This window comes from Lepisosteus platostomus, chromosome 6 (assembly GCF_059453375.1).
Source record: "Lepisosteus platostomus isolate fLepPlt1 chromosome 6, fLepPlt1.hap1, whole genome shotgun sequence".
In the NCBI taxonomy this organism is placed as follows: domain Eukaryota; kingdom Metazoa; phylum Chordata; class Actinopteri; order Semionotiformes; family Lepisosteidae; genus Lepisosteus; species Lepisosteus platostomus.
The window spans coordinates 5,402,667-5,419,282 of NC_142616.1; the positions used below are offsets into that span (position 1 = coordinate 5,402,667).

A 16,616-nucleotide genomic window follows, 5' to 3' on the forward strand; every position below is an offset into this window, starting at 1 on the left:
ATCAATCCATGTCACGTTAACCCCAGTCTGTGCACAGAGACACAGGAGGTCCCCTAGTCTGCAAACGGAACTCCATTAGAATTCAAGCCAGTGTCGTTGTCCCTGGCAACAGTACCAACCCAGTTCTTGCACCAACGGCGTTCGTAGTGGTGTTACGGTACACGACCTTCCTGCAGGCAACTGTGGACTCCAAAGTTCCCATCATCTTCAACACTGGCTGTTAAGACACGAAGGGTCACTGCCGCGAGCACAAGCTCACAGCCAACGAGCGCTCAAACCGGAGGTACGATGCACACAATGCCCACAAACAGTGAAGAACAACGGCGGCTGCAAGGAAAGAAGGAAAGCAAGTGTTTTGGACTGTGCAAATGGAGGAGAGGCTCGTCGAACTTTGGAGCCAGCAAAGATGTCTGTTCTATTTTTTGTATTTGTCGTTTCGTGTTTGTTGTTTGTTTACTTTGGTGCGGTGCTCCTCCTCTTATTCCAGAGTGCTCCACGTTGATTGGCTGCCAAAATAAGGTGACCCCGCGGTACTTTCGTATTGCAATGCGAGATTTGGAACCGTGATGAAAAGTCAGGAGGGAATCATGTAACTAGTCACCCCCTGCGATCCCTAGTCGTATAATTTTACAACCTCTAGGACAGCAAAGGCAGCGAGACTCAGCAAATGCAGTTGTTAAATCTGACATGCTCTCCAACTAGACGTCATGTTGAATCCTGTAGTGTGACGCCGGCTTAACAGACATCACTGCATTTGGCTCAATAGAAGCGGCTGACAGCTGACACTCTCCTCCCCTCAAAATCTCACCTCTGCCAAATTCGCTGGTATGAATCTCCCAGTGTTATCAGAATCCAGATTAGCCAGCGCTTAAATAGCATTTCATCATTGACATCCCCTCACAGACATTGGTCAACATCAATCTTACTCAACAGTAACCAGACAAAATCAGTCCACGACAGCAATTGGTCAGCAGGAATCTCCCTGCTGATTGGTCAACAAGAAACCCGCTCCACACTGACTGGTCCTGCATCACCCAATCTTTCTGTGTGTGAGAAAACCACTGTTTGACTTCAGTGTGCTCAGCTGCTCTGTGAAACATGTACTGAACTAGCAGAAACCTTCCAGAAGAAACTAAAGAGACTTTTCAAGCTCAGGTGCTCAGGTGAGAAGCTCAGGTGCTTCTCTAACCAGTACACCACCACAAGGGATCTGCAAGAAGTCAACAAACCCATTCAGACTCACAATGGAGACAACAAGTGCAGCACACAGTTAAAAACTCAGGGAACCAGAGGTTCTGAGAGGAGTGGAAGTGGCCTGGTCCTGACGTTGAATAAGGATTTGCAGATGGGTTTTATATGGAGGGTGGTGGGCAGTGAAGGGGGCAGGTGGGTGGGCTGCTCCACTCTGCCCACAATGTATTCTTTCTTGAACTCTTCGTCTTCCAGGGACCAGAAACACAGGAAGCACAAAGGCAGGTTTTCATGTACCTCATATAAGGACTTGCCAATGAAGGCAACTCGTCTTTTAAATGTTTTTCTCAAAAAAGAAAACATGTACAATAGATTTAATTCAGTTTCTCTCTACATATACATTATGTAATTTCTTTAAAAAGGTCTGTCATGTATTGGACATTATTTTTAGGAACAAGTAAAGGTTTATTCCATGCTGAATAGAGAAGAAAAGAAACAATGTTTCGGCTTAGGAGCCTTCTTCGGGTTTGGAGTTCTTCTTCAACACTTGAAGAAGGCTCCATAGCCGAAACATTGTGTTACTTTTGTTCTCTTTTCAGCATGGAATAAACCTTTACTTGTTCCTTTGCAGCCTATGCATGCCGGCTCAGCTATCTACGTGAACTACATTATTTTGATATCATGAACAACATCAAATAAATAATAAAAACAAAGTACACATAAAATTAAATGGTAATGGGAGACAAAATTAAGAATTTCAAAAGTCCTGTCCAGTTGTCTGCTTCCTCTACTTTTACTGTGTGACTATGTCCTTTTGGAGAATCAAAGATAATAAATTCTATTCACTGTTACAATAGAGACTGAAGAATAAGCCTTCTACAAAATTAACAGAGCAGAGCAGAAGAGTCCTGACACACCAGTAGAACAGTGCTGCTGCAATAGGGGCTAAAGTCACAGCACAACAGTCCTGGTACAATAAGGGCTACAGTCACAGTCCAGTATATAGTTCATGATGGGTCATGACATCTGTAGCAGTAGTAAGTCAGTACTACTGTAGGTGCTTCCAAATATCCAAGTTATACATATACAAGGGTACCCCACCCTGTAGAGAACTGGTGATCTGTTGTGAATGAGATCTGCATGCTGATAGGGCCTGATCTAACATGAGCAGGAAACTGCAAAGATATGAGAAGAACCTCCCTTTTTTTACTTTTAGATCACAGTCTACCATCTGAAGGGTCTGTTTTAGCTTTTGGAAAAATTGTGCCATTTACTGTATGCCTTCTCCATAATACACCATTCCAAAAAATCGTACACGCAGACCTGGGGGCAGACGATCTATGGTTCATTCCCCTTCCCTGGTATCACCAGGTCTCCAATATATCTGCGTCACCGAAGACAGGCCTGTCTCCTCCTCTGTAATATATTACAGACTCACATCTCTACTTTTGGTAGGTCAGTGCATCCTGTTTAACTGGGATATCTCTGAAATCATGTTTTAGATCTATTTCAGGATGTCCGCTAGGCAAATGTGCAAACTCTTCATACAAAACTTATCGCAACCAATGTTACCTACTCCAAAGTTGTTCATTTAATTAAATGTCAATGGTTAAGGCGTAGTCATATTTTAGTACCAATCATAACAAACCCATTATAAATTGTGTTATTAAATAAAATTGTGAAATTGACTGATTAGATATTGAAATCTAATTACTGATTATGTTAATCTAATAGACTGAGCATTAGTCTAGCTGATCTGATTAAACTTAACTTATTGAAATCCGTAAACTACCAGGCTTTACCTATCAGAACACACCCCCTTCCCAGTTGTCCAAGATTATCAGCACAAGCCCGGCTGTCATCTCTCTACAGACATGATTTCTTCCTCAGTGTCAGACATGTGACTGTGAAGACATCTTGTCAGCCTCGTGGATGCTAGTGACCTAGGGAAGCCAGTGAAGATGAGCCCTGCTCTACTGCAAAGTCTTGTGTCTCTCTTCTTGTGTCTTCTTTAGAGGACTCTTGTGAGGATACTTATAAAAATTCCTCGGGAATCATAGGACTTAGCATACAGGAAAACTCCAACTACTCTGAAAGTGATTTATGAGTTAAAATATAAGAATAATTTTACATACTTTAATGTAATTTTGCATTGAATGCAATGAATTTTGGTACCTCAATTTATGATCATACATACATTATATAAATGTATAATATAAACATAACATATACATATATAGTATATAAAGTTACAATCCTACATTTATCATTTTAAAAATGTCTCCCCTTTTGACAATTCTTCAGAGAATCTTCAAAGAAATACTATGCCGAGTCAGATGTTTAATTAATCAGCTAATTTTATCTCTGATTTGCAGATACTAAGTCAGTTCTTGACTATGTGTGCGTGTTTGTGGTCTGTGAACATCTACAGCACTGTGAGCTATATAAAGGCAGCTGTACGCTGTGTGGTCTCTGCTCCTCTGTGTCCAGCAGTACTTGGGGAAGGACGGTCCACTGTGTCTGGAGAGAACTTCGGACAAAGATGATTTTCCTGCAAATCCTTTTAGGGATCCTGATTCTGGAAACACACAGTAAGAAAATAACAAATTGATAACCTTTTGTTCCCTAGGATGCAAACAACAAGGCATTCGGACAGAACTTCCTTCATGAGAATATGTCAGCTGCTGCATTCTTGATCAAACCAGCTCTTAAATGACAGAACTGAGAGCAAGTGTACCAAAAACACCTCCACCTGTTAAACAAGAATCCGGGAAAGTAATGTGCTCCTACTAGTCATTCGACACTCTAGAATAAGATACTCTGCAGCTTCACAATGCTGGAACTTCCGAAAGTCAGTGCTGGATCAGATACTCAGTGTTGTACCGATCCCTCTCCGATTCCCACCTGAGTTCACCCAGGTTTATTGTAGTAAAGGAGAGTAAACTATGAAAAAGGGGTTTGAGTGCCTGGTAAAAGTGCAGTGAAGAACAGTGAAATCAGGGTAAAAGCACATTAAGATGTACTGTAAACAAAGTCTGCCAGTATCCTAAGCAGAAATAAAGCAGTTCTACAGTGGTCAGTCAGGATGTGAAGGAGGGACAGTGGTCCTGGATGACTGATCTCAAGCCTGTTCTATATTAACCACTCTGTCTCTCTCCAGTGTCCAGCTCTGTTCTGTCCAGGAGCTCTACATTGGGCAAGCAGGATGCGAAGGAGGGACAGTGGCCCTGGCAGGTCTATGTCCAGATCCAGGTGAACTACAACACGGCCATATTCTGTGGTGGATCCCTGATCAGTGAGCAGTGGGTTCTCATGACAGCACACGCCTTCAAACCGTGAGTATTCCCTGATGTCAAGCATTGTCGTAATTGTCTCTAGACTCTCGTTATTCACAGTGTTTGAAACTGAACCAAAAATTGGTGTTTTTGTAGAACATGTGAAAATCTGTAGTGTACCATCCTGAAGTGGCTGTATAAAGGCCAGTAATAAACCACTGCTGTAAAAAAGCCACTTTTTCCTACTCATTGTACAGACTGCTTTCTGAGTCCACTTGCAGTCTGTTCAGGCGCGTGCAAGGAGGGTCCTATTTAACTGTTCCATTAGTCCATTTCTACGCTTATTCTAAAAATATACCTAGACACATCTACGGAGGGCTCTATAGCCACAATGTCGTTCATTTCACTCTTATTTCTCAGTGTGGACTTACTCTCTCTAATACTCCCTCTAACTCGAATTCTTCAGTACAAGAAAAATCTTTACACTTTTATGGATGATGCAAGAAGTCACAGCACAGTTCAGAGAAGGAATATACTGTACACAACTGTTGCACATGGAGTAGAACCTACAGTAAACAAAATTTTCCCATACTAGCTGTTTTTGAATAGGATATCCCCGCCTTTAAGTTGTACCTGAAATGCCATATACAGTAATAAAGTTAAATCCTTTCATATCAAAAATGTTTTGAGTTTGGATTTGAATGCACTCAAGAGTAGGTGGCTCTAGTATCCTTGGGGAAAGTATTCCAGAGCTTTGGGGAGCAGCATGAGAAAGCTCTGTCACCCACAGTGTGTAGGTGAGCTTGGGAGACAGACAGGAGACCACTTTACAACCTTGACAAACACAGCTCATCACATCAGATCACATCCTACATTTTATAAAGCACCTTTTAAAAGCCATCTCAAGGCAATTAAAAATAAAAACAATATTAGTATGTTAGACTATTTTATCCCAAACTCTACCAGCTGGGCAGGAGAACATTCTTCTATTCCTGATACACTGTGTGGAGAGTCTTCTAGATCAGATCAGATCAGGCACGCTGAGCAGGAAACAGGAGTGGTTTTCTGAGGGCAGAGAAACAAACAAATAGCTATATTTAGTTTAGCTTAGATCAATTGATTTGGTCATTATTTTTTATTTAATTTTAAACATCAAAAACTCTGTTTCAATGTGTCCAAGAAACAACAGAACCAATTTACTTCTCTGAGCAAATGGGTCTCCAAGCAGTATTATTCTTACTGTAATTGGTATTCTTACTCAGGAGGCTTATAAGATAAGATCACTTTATTGACCATAAACAATATCTTTGCATTAGGAATTTGTCTTTTCACATACCCCAACTTGCTCTCAATGAGACACACAGACATGGAGAGAAGCTGGGGGTCAGAGCGCAGGGTCAGACATTTATACAGCGCCCTGGAGCAGTTGGGGTTTAGGGCCTTGCTCAGGGGCCCAATTGCGTAGGATTACTCTGCCGGCCGCAGGATACGAACGGGCAAACTCCCAGCCACTGGGGCAGATCCTTAGTCACAGAGCCACCGCACTGCCCATTACCACCTCTGTCCTGAAGCCAAAGACACAGGACAAGAACTGAACCTTTACTGCAGCACCATAGAAAGTGTCCTCACTAGCTTCATCACTGTGTGGTACAGCAGTACTATAGTGTATGATAGAGATACACTACAAAGGGTTGTGGCACAGAAGATTATAGGATGTGATTTACAATCAATCAGTGAGATCCAGACCATCTGCTGTCGCAATAAAGCCCAATCCATCATTAAGGAACCCAACCATCCTGGCTTCTATTATTATTATCACTATAATAAGATTGTCTCTTTCAGCTCCGTCTTGCTGGAGCATTCCTTCGTGAGGCTGGGGGCGTACAAGCTAGACCAACCCACCAAACACGAGGTCAAGAAAAGCATTAAGAAGGTCGTCCTACACGAGCAGTACGAGAAAGCAACAGACGGCTTTGACATCGCCCTGGTGCAGCTGGACAGCGAGGTGTCCCTCTCTCCTTACATCAGTCCTGTCCAGCTCGCCAAGCCCAACGATGTCTTCACGGAGGACACAGAGTGCTGGGTCACTGGGTGGGGGATGACTAGAGAGAATGGTAAGAAATGATGATCAGGGCTCCTGTGTTTCTCGTTAGGACTCAGGAACTAACACTGCAGCCCACAGCAGGTCATTCTGCACATCTCTCTTGTCTGGTTGCTGAGAACTCATTCAGACATCTCACCCAGTCATTTACTTGAAAGAAGGGAGCGTATCAGCTTCAACAACATCATGGTGTATATTGTTCTAGATCAGCGGTCAGCTGACATGGCACACGTGTCATTATTGGCATGCAAAGAGATTTTTAACGCCATGTGTAATGAGAGTGGCACGTGCAATAGAAGACTAATAAGCCATGAAGAAACTAAGTTAAAAAACAATACAAACTGTGTTAGACTGTGTAATCCCCTATAACATGCTACCCAATGAAAGTGTTATGGTGTAGAAGAAAAACGATTCACATGGTTTGCTTGCTGCCTTATTTTTAGCAGGGCTAGCCAGCTATTTTAACAGGAAAGCTCACAATTTATGTTGCTACAATTATTTTGGTATTTATTGTGGCATGCTCATCAGCTAAGATGGTTGTGTCTGGTATCTGAACATGAGGACAAGCAGTCAATAGGTTTTTTTTTTAATAAAGAAATCTAATGCTTTATATCTGGGATGATGTTGGAAAGAAATAGTAATGAATAATGCATGTCATTCTACTTGTCTTTAGCTTTGTAGCAATAAGTCACCATCTTTTTGTCACTCCAGTACCTCTGGCACCCCCTCGCACTCTGCAGGAAGTCCAATTGCCCATCATAGACAACAGGCGCTGTCAGTCCATGTACAACAGCAAGGCTACTATCAGGGAAGACATGATGTGCGCTGGGTATGAAGATTGGCAGAAGGACACCTGTAATGTGAGTTCACCATCCACAGTGCAGACAGAAACTAGACCAGTGGTTCAACAACTCTTACACAGTGAACCAACTTGGTAAAATACAATTTGAACTGATAACTGTTAAACCCACTACACTGAAGTATTTTGTAGAGTACACTAATCTCTGCTATTACACGAGTTTCCAAAACACATATTGGCTCACACTCAATTGGTAAATAGAAGACAGGTGCCTGTATAACAAGAAACTCGTGTTGGCTTATACGCAATTTCAACCCCGACATGTTTAAATTTTGCATGGTGGACTAACAGAACTGAACACGGTGGTCCGTGGAGGAATACAGCTGATGCTCAGTTTTCCCAGGTGCTTTGTTTTGTAAGTGTTAATTGGGAGCTTCTCCTCAATTCTCGTGCTATTTTCACTAAATCTTCTGAATTGCTGTAAATAACAGCAAGGTGAAGTCCTACATTTACTGTAGTATTTATGTATTGTTCTAGCGCCCTTGCCTGGTGTCTTGGCAGAAGCACACCCAGATAATTAGTATGTGCCACGGTGCAGGCTGGGAACCACTGTCAGGGTTAGGGCTGCTGGCTGACCACTAGCTAACCTTAGCTATGGAACTAGTGTGTTTTTAGGAAACTGTACTTGGTTGGTTAATGTTTACCCCTGTTTTCTTCCCAAGACCCATATCCACCCTAAACCTGTATAAGTGTTCCCTTTGCTGCCTTTGTGTGTTTAAAATTTATTTGAAAGGTTTATGGTTTTTGTTGCCTGGTAATAGGCTGATGGAGGCCTATAATAAGGAGTGCATGTGCTGTCTGAATGTCTCCTTGTTGCCCATGAGAACTATTCCATAAATTCTACACTTTAAATTTAATGTGTTTAAAGTCTGTAAACATTTTATTAGGATAACCAATAAACTATAGTTAACCAATAAGCTTTGGTTAAGTTTTCAGTGCTCTGCCCCAACCCTGTTTTTTCCCCATAATAATAATAACAACATCACATTATTAACCCTATACAATTTATTGCATTGGTAATTTGTCTTTTCACATATCCCAGCTTACCATGAGACACACAGACAGGGAGAGAGCCTGGGGTCAGAGCGCAGGGTCAGCCATTGTACAGCGTCTCTGGAGCAGTTGGGGTGAAGGGCCTTGCTCAGGGGCCCAACAGAGTAGGATTCCCAGCTGCGGGATTTGAACCAGCAACCTTCCAGCCACAGGCACAGATACTCAGCCACAGAGCCACTGCTCCGCCCCGAAGGTGAGACAGTGGCCCGTACGGGGATCAAACCCACGACCTTGGCGTTATTAGCACCACGCTCTAACCAACTGAGCTAACCGGCCCATAAGCCCTGTTGTTTTTATTGCGCGATTTTGCATAATGTGTTGTTTTACAGGAATGTATCTATCGCGTTAGAGCAGAGACGCCTGTATTTCCAAATGATAACTGTTAAACCCACTACACTAACCTGAAGCATGTTGAAATTATTTCCAAATAATAACTGATAAAGCCACAACAATGAGAATATGAAGGACAGCTGAATAAAATAGCGAGGGAATCTGTCCAGGACTTGGTCTGAAAAAATGGGCTGAGACACAGAATACCAGCACAAGGGAAACCTAAAACTGTAGTCAGTACACAAAGGAGTGTAAAAATAGGAAAAACCGTGGGAAGCCCACAAATTCACCAAGTAATGATGGGAAAAGCTCTAACACTGAGCAAAGGGAAGTCCGATGTTCAATGTACTGCACATGCTCAGAATTTGGCAGAAGCAATCACATTACGCCAGTCTTGGAATCTTTGAACAGTACAGTAAAAATACTTTACTTTATTTAAAAAAAAAAGATCATTCTTACACCTCAGAAATATTGCCAGACTACATCATGTGTTGTTGCAGACTGTAGCTGAAAAGCTAGTCAACACTTCCATCTTCTCTAGACTTGATTACTATAATGCCCTGATTGCTGGGGTATCTAAACCCACACTGAAGAAACTTCAGTATGTCCAGAATTCGGTAGCCAGAATCCTTACCTGGTCTAGTGCAAGTGATCACATTACTCCTATCCTGGAGTCCCTGCACTGGCTCCCTGTCAGGGTGGAGTCGAGATCAAACTCATCACGCTTTTCTGATAGGTTCTACATGGCACCTCACTACCGATCTGGCTTCTGATCAGTCTACTCCCCACCTTGCAGCCTTCTTTTATTGAACTGGTCTCCTGTCTGTCTCCCAAGCTCACCTACACACTGTGGGTGACAGAGCCTTCTTATGCTGCTCCCCAAAGCTCCTGAATACTTTCCCCAAGGAAACTAGAGTCAACTACTCTGAGTGCATTCAAATCCAGACTCAAAAAAATTTTGGTCTGAAAGCAATTGACTTACTGTATTTACTGTAATTAGTTTTCAAGCTTCTGCTGTACTTCTGACTGCTTGTTCTTTTGATATATAATCTGTAATTTACTATCCATAAAACTATTTTCTTCATCTACCTTAAAGCATTTTTTTGCTGCTTTTAAATATGCTGTATAAAGTTTGTTATATTATTATTAAGGCATAAGGCAATGCTTCTAGACCTGGAAGTAACAAGGAAAGTGCTGATTTAATTGCATGTAACAGATATCAATTAGAATTAGAATTAGAATTTTATCTTGATTATGTTCTTTCCATATGCAACCTAAAGCAAAAGAGTTACAGGAAAAGCATGCTGTCAGCTGGCCATTACCATTGGGCAATCGACAGTCCCATGCAAAATTACCGACGTCAAAACCACTTTGATTTGCTTTGTGAAAATATTGCTACAGCCAGTGTAAATCTATTCCTTCATCATTTCTCATTTCACTCCAGGGAGACACAGGAGGGCCTCTGGTGTGTAAGAAGGGAGACAGCTGGATCCAGGCTGGGATTGTGAGCTTTGGAAGACGTTGTGGTAGGCCCAACTCCCCAGGAGTCTACACCCGGGTCACCAGCTTCAGATGCTGGATTAGGAAACACAGTGGAGTCTGAGGATTTCAATAGCACCCTGGGGACAGGGCCTCCTGTCATAACTGGCTGACTGGCTACCTGCTGCTGCAACTGCAGAATCTGATTAGAGACGAGGGAGAGATAACTGCGAGTAAGAATATGCTAAAAGATAGGACTGGGAGATGCAATAAAGAAAAAGCACAGTGAATCAGCAACAGACATCTTACAGCCCTTACAGTCCTCTGGGGTCAATTGTAAGACTGTCCAGTTGCTATGAATTAAAGGAATAAATGAAGATTATTAGCTCTTATCATTTCAGAAAAAAACAGCTTTTAAGTCTGACTTAAAACAGAAAATGTAACTTTAAAACATCGAAAGCTAAATAACATTTGTATCACTAATAGATGAAAGCACAAACGGACAGAAATTGTTGCCTATCTTTTCTTTTGCATGCTTGCTGCTATGACAAATCCATTGTATTGTGATTTGGCTGACATCTCAGCTCAATAAAACTGCAAACACTGAAGCTCCTGGTCTGCGGCTGTTCTCTCGGGGAATGTCCGTGTGCTTCTTAGTGTCTGTACAGTATGTGTGCCAGCGTCACCCTAACAGACCTGTTTCATCCAGTACACATTTTCCATTGACACAAGTATCTGTGGATTGAAGAAGTGCTTGCTGGTTGTAAGCAAACTGGTTTTTCCATGTCAGACGTTGTCAGAGAAGGGGGAGATTTCTGAGTGTGTAGTTGATCAGCTGAGTCATGAGAGGCTGTCTCCACCCACTTAATCATGATGCATAAATGCATTATTACAAATTAAAATAACAGTTTTATACGTGCCTTAACAGAAAGACAATATAAAGTAATTAAGGTGACTAGGCTAATACCAGCAGGACAGAAGATAGACAGAGCCAGAGAAATCGATTTGGGTTCCTGCTTTCATTGGAAAGTGGTTTTCTGGACACTTCTTTGCTACAAGTATTTATTCTGCTCCATTTAAAAATGTTCATTTCTTTTCCCTAAGAGTTTTTAAGGGGAGGTCTGTGACAGATCAAGAGTGCCAACTCCCCAAAATGCCTTTTTTATATACAATTTTTTATTTTTATTCCAATATAAAGGCTGAGGGCCATTATTGCAGACTGCTTTCTCACGTTGTCTGACCATGAAATTTGACTACAGTCAATCCATTTAATTAACAAGCACATTAGGAGAGACTGGGTGAGAGGAAATGACAGGTGATAACAAGAATCACACAGCTTAATCACAATGGCAAGACACAGGACACCTTTAACTATTTCCAATGGATGCGAATCTGTAGACATTGTGTCCTTCAGCAAAAGTCTGCGGGAGGTAGACGTGTGTGGCGTTTACCTCATTGCCAGCAACTGGGTGATGACAGCCTGTCCCTCTCACTAAGGTACAGACCAACCCCACCTGTCCCTCTGACTGAGGTACAGACCAAACTTCACATGTTCCTTCTACACAGGTTGAGACCAAACCCCACCTGTCCCTCCTACCCAAGCAGAGACTAAAACCAATCTGCCCCTCCAATCCACATTCCCCTGTAACAGACCACACATATTCAAGACTCTTCTGGATAATTCTGGATCACCCAGATGACATCATGTATTTCCAGCAACCTTATTTCCTGCATCCCTTGCATTAAAAGCCCAGTTATTTACATAGGTGAGACAGGTAAGAGACTGTGGGACCATTTCAGGGAAATCCTTTCGGTGTCTCTTTCAGAGACACAGGCCATACACTCACAGCCCACTCAGTATTGATGGAACGGAAGTGGAAACAGTCACCAGCTTTAGGTTTTTGGGAATTCACATCTCTAAAGATCTAATCTGGACTGTGAACACTGACTCTATCGTGAAGAAGGCTCAGCAGCGCCTTTATTTCTTGAGGTGCCTCAAGCGATGGGGGATGCCAATACATGTGTTGGTGAACTTCTACCGCTGCACCATCGAGAGCGTCCTCACCAACGGGATCACCGTGTGGTATGGCAACACCTCTTCGCGAGAAAGAAAGGCACTGCAGAGAATGGTCAATATGGCCCAGAAGATCATCGGCTGCGGTCTCACCGAGATTAAACAGCTCTATGAGGACCGCTGCCATGGTAGAATTCTGGCCATCACAGAGGACAGGGAGAAAATAAAACCTGAACGGTGAAAAGGGTGGTGCCGGGAACGGGAACGAACAAAGCAAAGCAGGAGACTCAAGACAAAGCGCCATAGAAGCAGGGGTGAGGCTCACAGTAGAGTCCAGTAGTAGCTAGGGACTGCATAATTAGCAAATGTAGATCACCAGAAGGGGATCTGAAATACACAGCAAGTCCTGGAAAACAGTGAGCACACTTGAGAATGTGATGGTTGCCCAGGGCAACCGCTAGGTGAGAGACGTGGTACAGGACGCGATTGCAACACTGGCTCAACAAACACCAGAGCTCCCTTCTTCAGATAAATGTGACATAATCCTCCAGACCCTGAATCTTAATCACCTCCTCGGGATCACGATGTAACGGTTGGGATCATGTAGATACAGATGCAGGCATTCAAAGTGCGCGGTACAAACCTGTACTGCACGCAACTGCCTACGTCATACCGCGGTACGTGATTGGCTGGCCAAAATGACCGACAGGGGCACTCGTGGTGCATTGGTCAGTATTGAAAAGATTAAATCATTTAAATTACTTTATTGTGCATGTTTTAATCCGCTTAGTATTGAATATTTATATAGAATTTTACAACTAAAGGGAAATTTTAGTACCTGAGCATAAAAAGAAGAGGAGCATGACGCATCTGAAGGTCATAAACAATATTAATTTAGGAACATAAACATATTATGTAAACTGTATATGGCTGGTCTTGGTAGTTTAAAGAAACAAATACACACCAGTATTCCACTTTCTCCCTAAACATTTTAAGCATCAAAGTTTTACATGTGGTTATTTCAGAAACGTTTTTACGTGCTCCTTCTGACCATATTACGTTTATATATTTTGTAAAAAGTGATAAAAGTTTTAACCTTTTCTACGAATACACTCACTATCAGAGTAAACAAAAGCATACTTTTAGAATTTGATTAATAGGCAATATATTATGGAATCACGTATCTAAAGAAATTAAAAACTATATAATTATATTCGTATACTGAAGCTCAAACAGTATTATAAGACTTTCTATTGATATGTGTATTGCTGTTTCAGTACACATCATGCAACTGCACCGGTGGTGTGATGGCTTACGTGACTGACTTATAACCCTGAGGTCAGGTGTTTGAATCCACCTATTGCCATGAGTTGTCTTTCAACAAATAAACATTTCTTTGAAAAACTAGCAAATAGCAAATATTATGGACACTATATTGACATTTTTTTATTTTTCTAAATATCATAACATGTTTGAAGCCAAGTCATTTATTAATAACAACGAATAATTTCAAACTGCTACTGATATTATTACTGACAATAAATATAATCGACACTATATTTAATTTGTTGGTCTTTCTAAATATCACAAAATATTTAAAGTTAAGTGACTACCATTTTCCTTGAATACTTGCGCTCGTTATCACAGTAGAAGCAACTCATACTTTTCAGAATTTAAGGATTATTTTGGAAAAGTTTTTACGTGCTCCTTCTGACCATATTGTTTATATGCCTTGTGAAAAGTGATAATGTTTTAACCTGTTCTGCGAATTCGCTCGTTATCAGCGTAAGAAAAAAAGCATACTTTTAGAATTTGATCAACAGGAAATATAATATGGAATAGAATATCTAAAGAGCATGCTTGCCAGCGCGGAGACATCACCGCCTTTCCGTCTGAATACCTTGTCAAATAGGCAGTGAAAATATTTGTCTGCCTGTCCGCGGGAGGAAGGGAGACTGTCTTTCATTGGAAAGTCCACCTCTTCTACTCTGAGAATGTAGGGGGGAGGAAAAGTGCCCGATAATTAAAATATTTATGATGAAGGTGGTAGGTTCAGTACTTTTGTCCAACTGAGCAATCTTGCTTTCGTAAAATATACCAACTTTTAATGTTAAATGATTAACAAACTGTAATACACAGTTTAAATGTACAAGTCTAAAGAGGATACAACTAAAATACTTAATTGAATAAAGATTGTCCCTCAGCAGTGATCGGGATTCGAAACTGGGTGTTTTCTGGTGACAGCTCAAATGCTGTACATGAGAGGTTAAGCTTTATTAGCTCCACCTGGCGGTTTTACAAGGTGATTCCGGATAAAATTAACAATCTAATTTGCAAAATGAGGTTTGACGGTAAAAAGCAGTTTGGCGCGAAATGACGCGTTATGACATGTTTGGATGCGACACGCCCTCCTCGTTGTATCGCAGCGTATCCTGCTCATTTTGAATGGCTGCATCTGTAAGTCCTCATGGCTGGCACAAGTTCAATGTCTTGAACAAAACATGGTAAAGCTGGTGTCACACTACACGACTTTTCTAAGGAATTTCAGTCATAGCCCTCATTTACATAACGGTAAGAAAATCACAGCCCGTTACCGTCAGTCGTGTAGTGTGACAACGCCAAACTAGTTCTTCTTCGACACTTGAAGAAGGCTCCACAGCCGAAACATTGTGTTACTTTTCTTCTCTTTTCAGCATGGAATAAGCCTTTACTTGTTCCTTTGCAGCCTATGCATGCATGCCGACTCAGCCATCTACTTGAACTACATTATTCTGATATCATGAATAACATCACAAATGGTATTGCGAGTCAAAATAAAGATTATCAAAAGTCCTGTCCAGTCTTCTGCTTTCTCTACTTTTACTGTGTGACTATGTCCTTTCAGAGAATCAAAGATAATAAATTATATTCACTGTTACAATACTGAAGAGTAAGCCTTCTACAAAAGCAACAGCAGAGCAGAAGAGTCCTGACAAACCACTAGAACAGTGCTGCTACAATAGGGGCTAAAGTCACAGCACAACAGTCCTGGTACAATAAGGGCTACAGTCACAGTCCAGTATAATGTTCATGATGGGTCATGATATCTGTAGCAGTAGTAGGTGCTTCCAAATATACAAGTTAAAAGCAAAATGTGCCATCTTAGTCTTTTCTATCCATTTACTCTCCCTGTATGTAATCATGGTTTGTTTTGTGTTGTGCAATGGCAGTGAGCCAGAAGTGATGCAGGTACCCCACCCTGCAGAGAACTGGTGATCTGTTGTGAACGAGATCTGCACGTCAATAGGGCCTAATCTAACATGAGCAGGAAACTGCAAAGATATGAGAAGAACCTCCCTTTTTTACTTTAAGATTGCAATCTACCATCTGAAGGGTCTGTTTTAGCTTTTGGAAAAGTTGTGCCGTTTACTGTATGCCTTCTCCATAATGCACCATTCCCAAAAAATCGTACACGCAGACCTGGGTGCAGTCAATCTATGGTTCATTCCCCTTCCCTGGCATCACCAGGTCTCCAATATATCTGCGTCACCGAAGACAGGCATGTCTCCTCCTCTGTAATATATTACAGACTCACATCTCTACTTTGGTAGGTCAGTGCATCCTGTTTAACTGGGATAACTCTGAAATCACGTTTTAGATCTATTTCAGGATGTCCGCTAGGCAAATGTGCAAACTCTTCATACAAAACTTATCGCAACCAATGTTACCTACTCCAATGTTGTTAATTTAATTAAATGTCAATGGTTAAGGCGTAGTCATATTTTAGTACCAATCATAACAAACCCATTATAAATTGTGTTATTAAATAAAATTGTGAAATTGACTGATTAGATATTAAAATCTAATTACTGATTATGTTAATCTAATAGACTGAGCATTAGTCTAGCTGATCTGATTAAACTTAACTTATTGAAATCCGTAAACTACCAGGCTTTACCTATCAGAACACACCCCCTTCCCAGTTGTCCAAGATTATCAGCACAAGCCCGGCTGTCATCTCTCTACAGACATGATTTCTTCCTCAGTGTCAGACATGTGACTGTGAAGGCATCTTGTCAGCCTCGTGGATGCTAGTGACCTAGGGAAGCCAGCGAAGATGAGCCCTGCTCTACTGCAAAGTCTTGTGTCTCTCTTCTTGTGTCTTCTTTAGAGGACACTTGTGAGGATACTTATAAAAATTCCTCGGGAATCATAGGACTTAGCATACAGGAAAACTCCAACTACTCTGAAAGTGATTTATGAGTTAAAATATAAGAATAATTTTTCATACGTTAATGTAATTTTGCATTGAATGCAATGAATTTTGGTACCACA

The 16,616-nt window shown here is 41.4% G+C and overlaps 1 protein-coding gene across 1 annotated transcript; it reads left to right on the top strand.

Moving 5' to 3' along the window:
- Positions 1-3,628: 3,628 nt before the first annotated feature.
- On the top strand, positions 3,629-10,896 carry LOC148659720 (serine protease 27-like). Its single transcript, XM_088637532.1, has 5 exons — positions 3,629-3,782; positions 4,352-4,526; positions 6,309-6,580; positions 7,279-7,427; positions 10,254-10,896. Exons 1-5 carry the CDS (start codon positions 3,734-3,736, stop codon positions 10,410-10,412), a joined length of 804 nt encoding a protein of 267 aa, XP_088493658.1. The 5' UTR covers positions 3,629-3,733; the 3' UTR covers positions 10,413-10,896.
- The last annotated feature ends 5,720 nt before the right edge of the window (positions 10,897-16,616 follow it).

Excerpts from the sequence above, each read along its gene's own strand:
- LOC148659720 (XM_088637532.1), top strand. The coding sequence starts at position 3,734 with ATGATTTTCCTGCAAATCCTTTTAGGGATCCTGATTCTGGAAACACAC. Across the intron at positions 3,783-4,351 it reads CCTGATTCTGGAAACACACA|TGTCCAGCTCTGTTCTGTCC; the intron begins GTAAGAAAATAA and ends GTCTCTCTCCAG. Across the intron at positions 4,527-6,308 it reads ACAGCACACGCCTTCAAACC|CTCCGTCTTGCTGGAGCATT; the intron begins GTGAGTATTCCC and ends TGTCTCTTTCAG.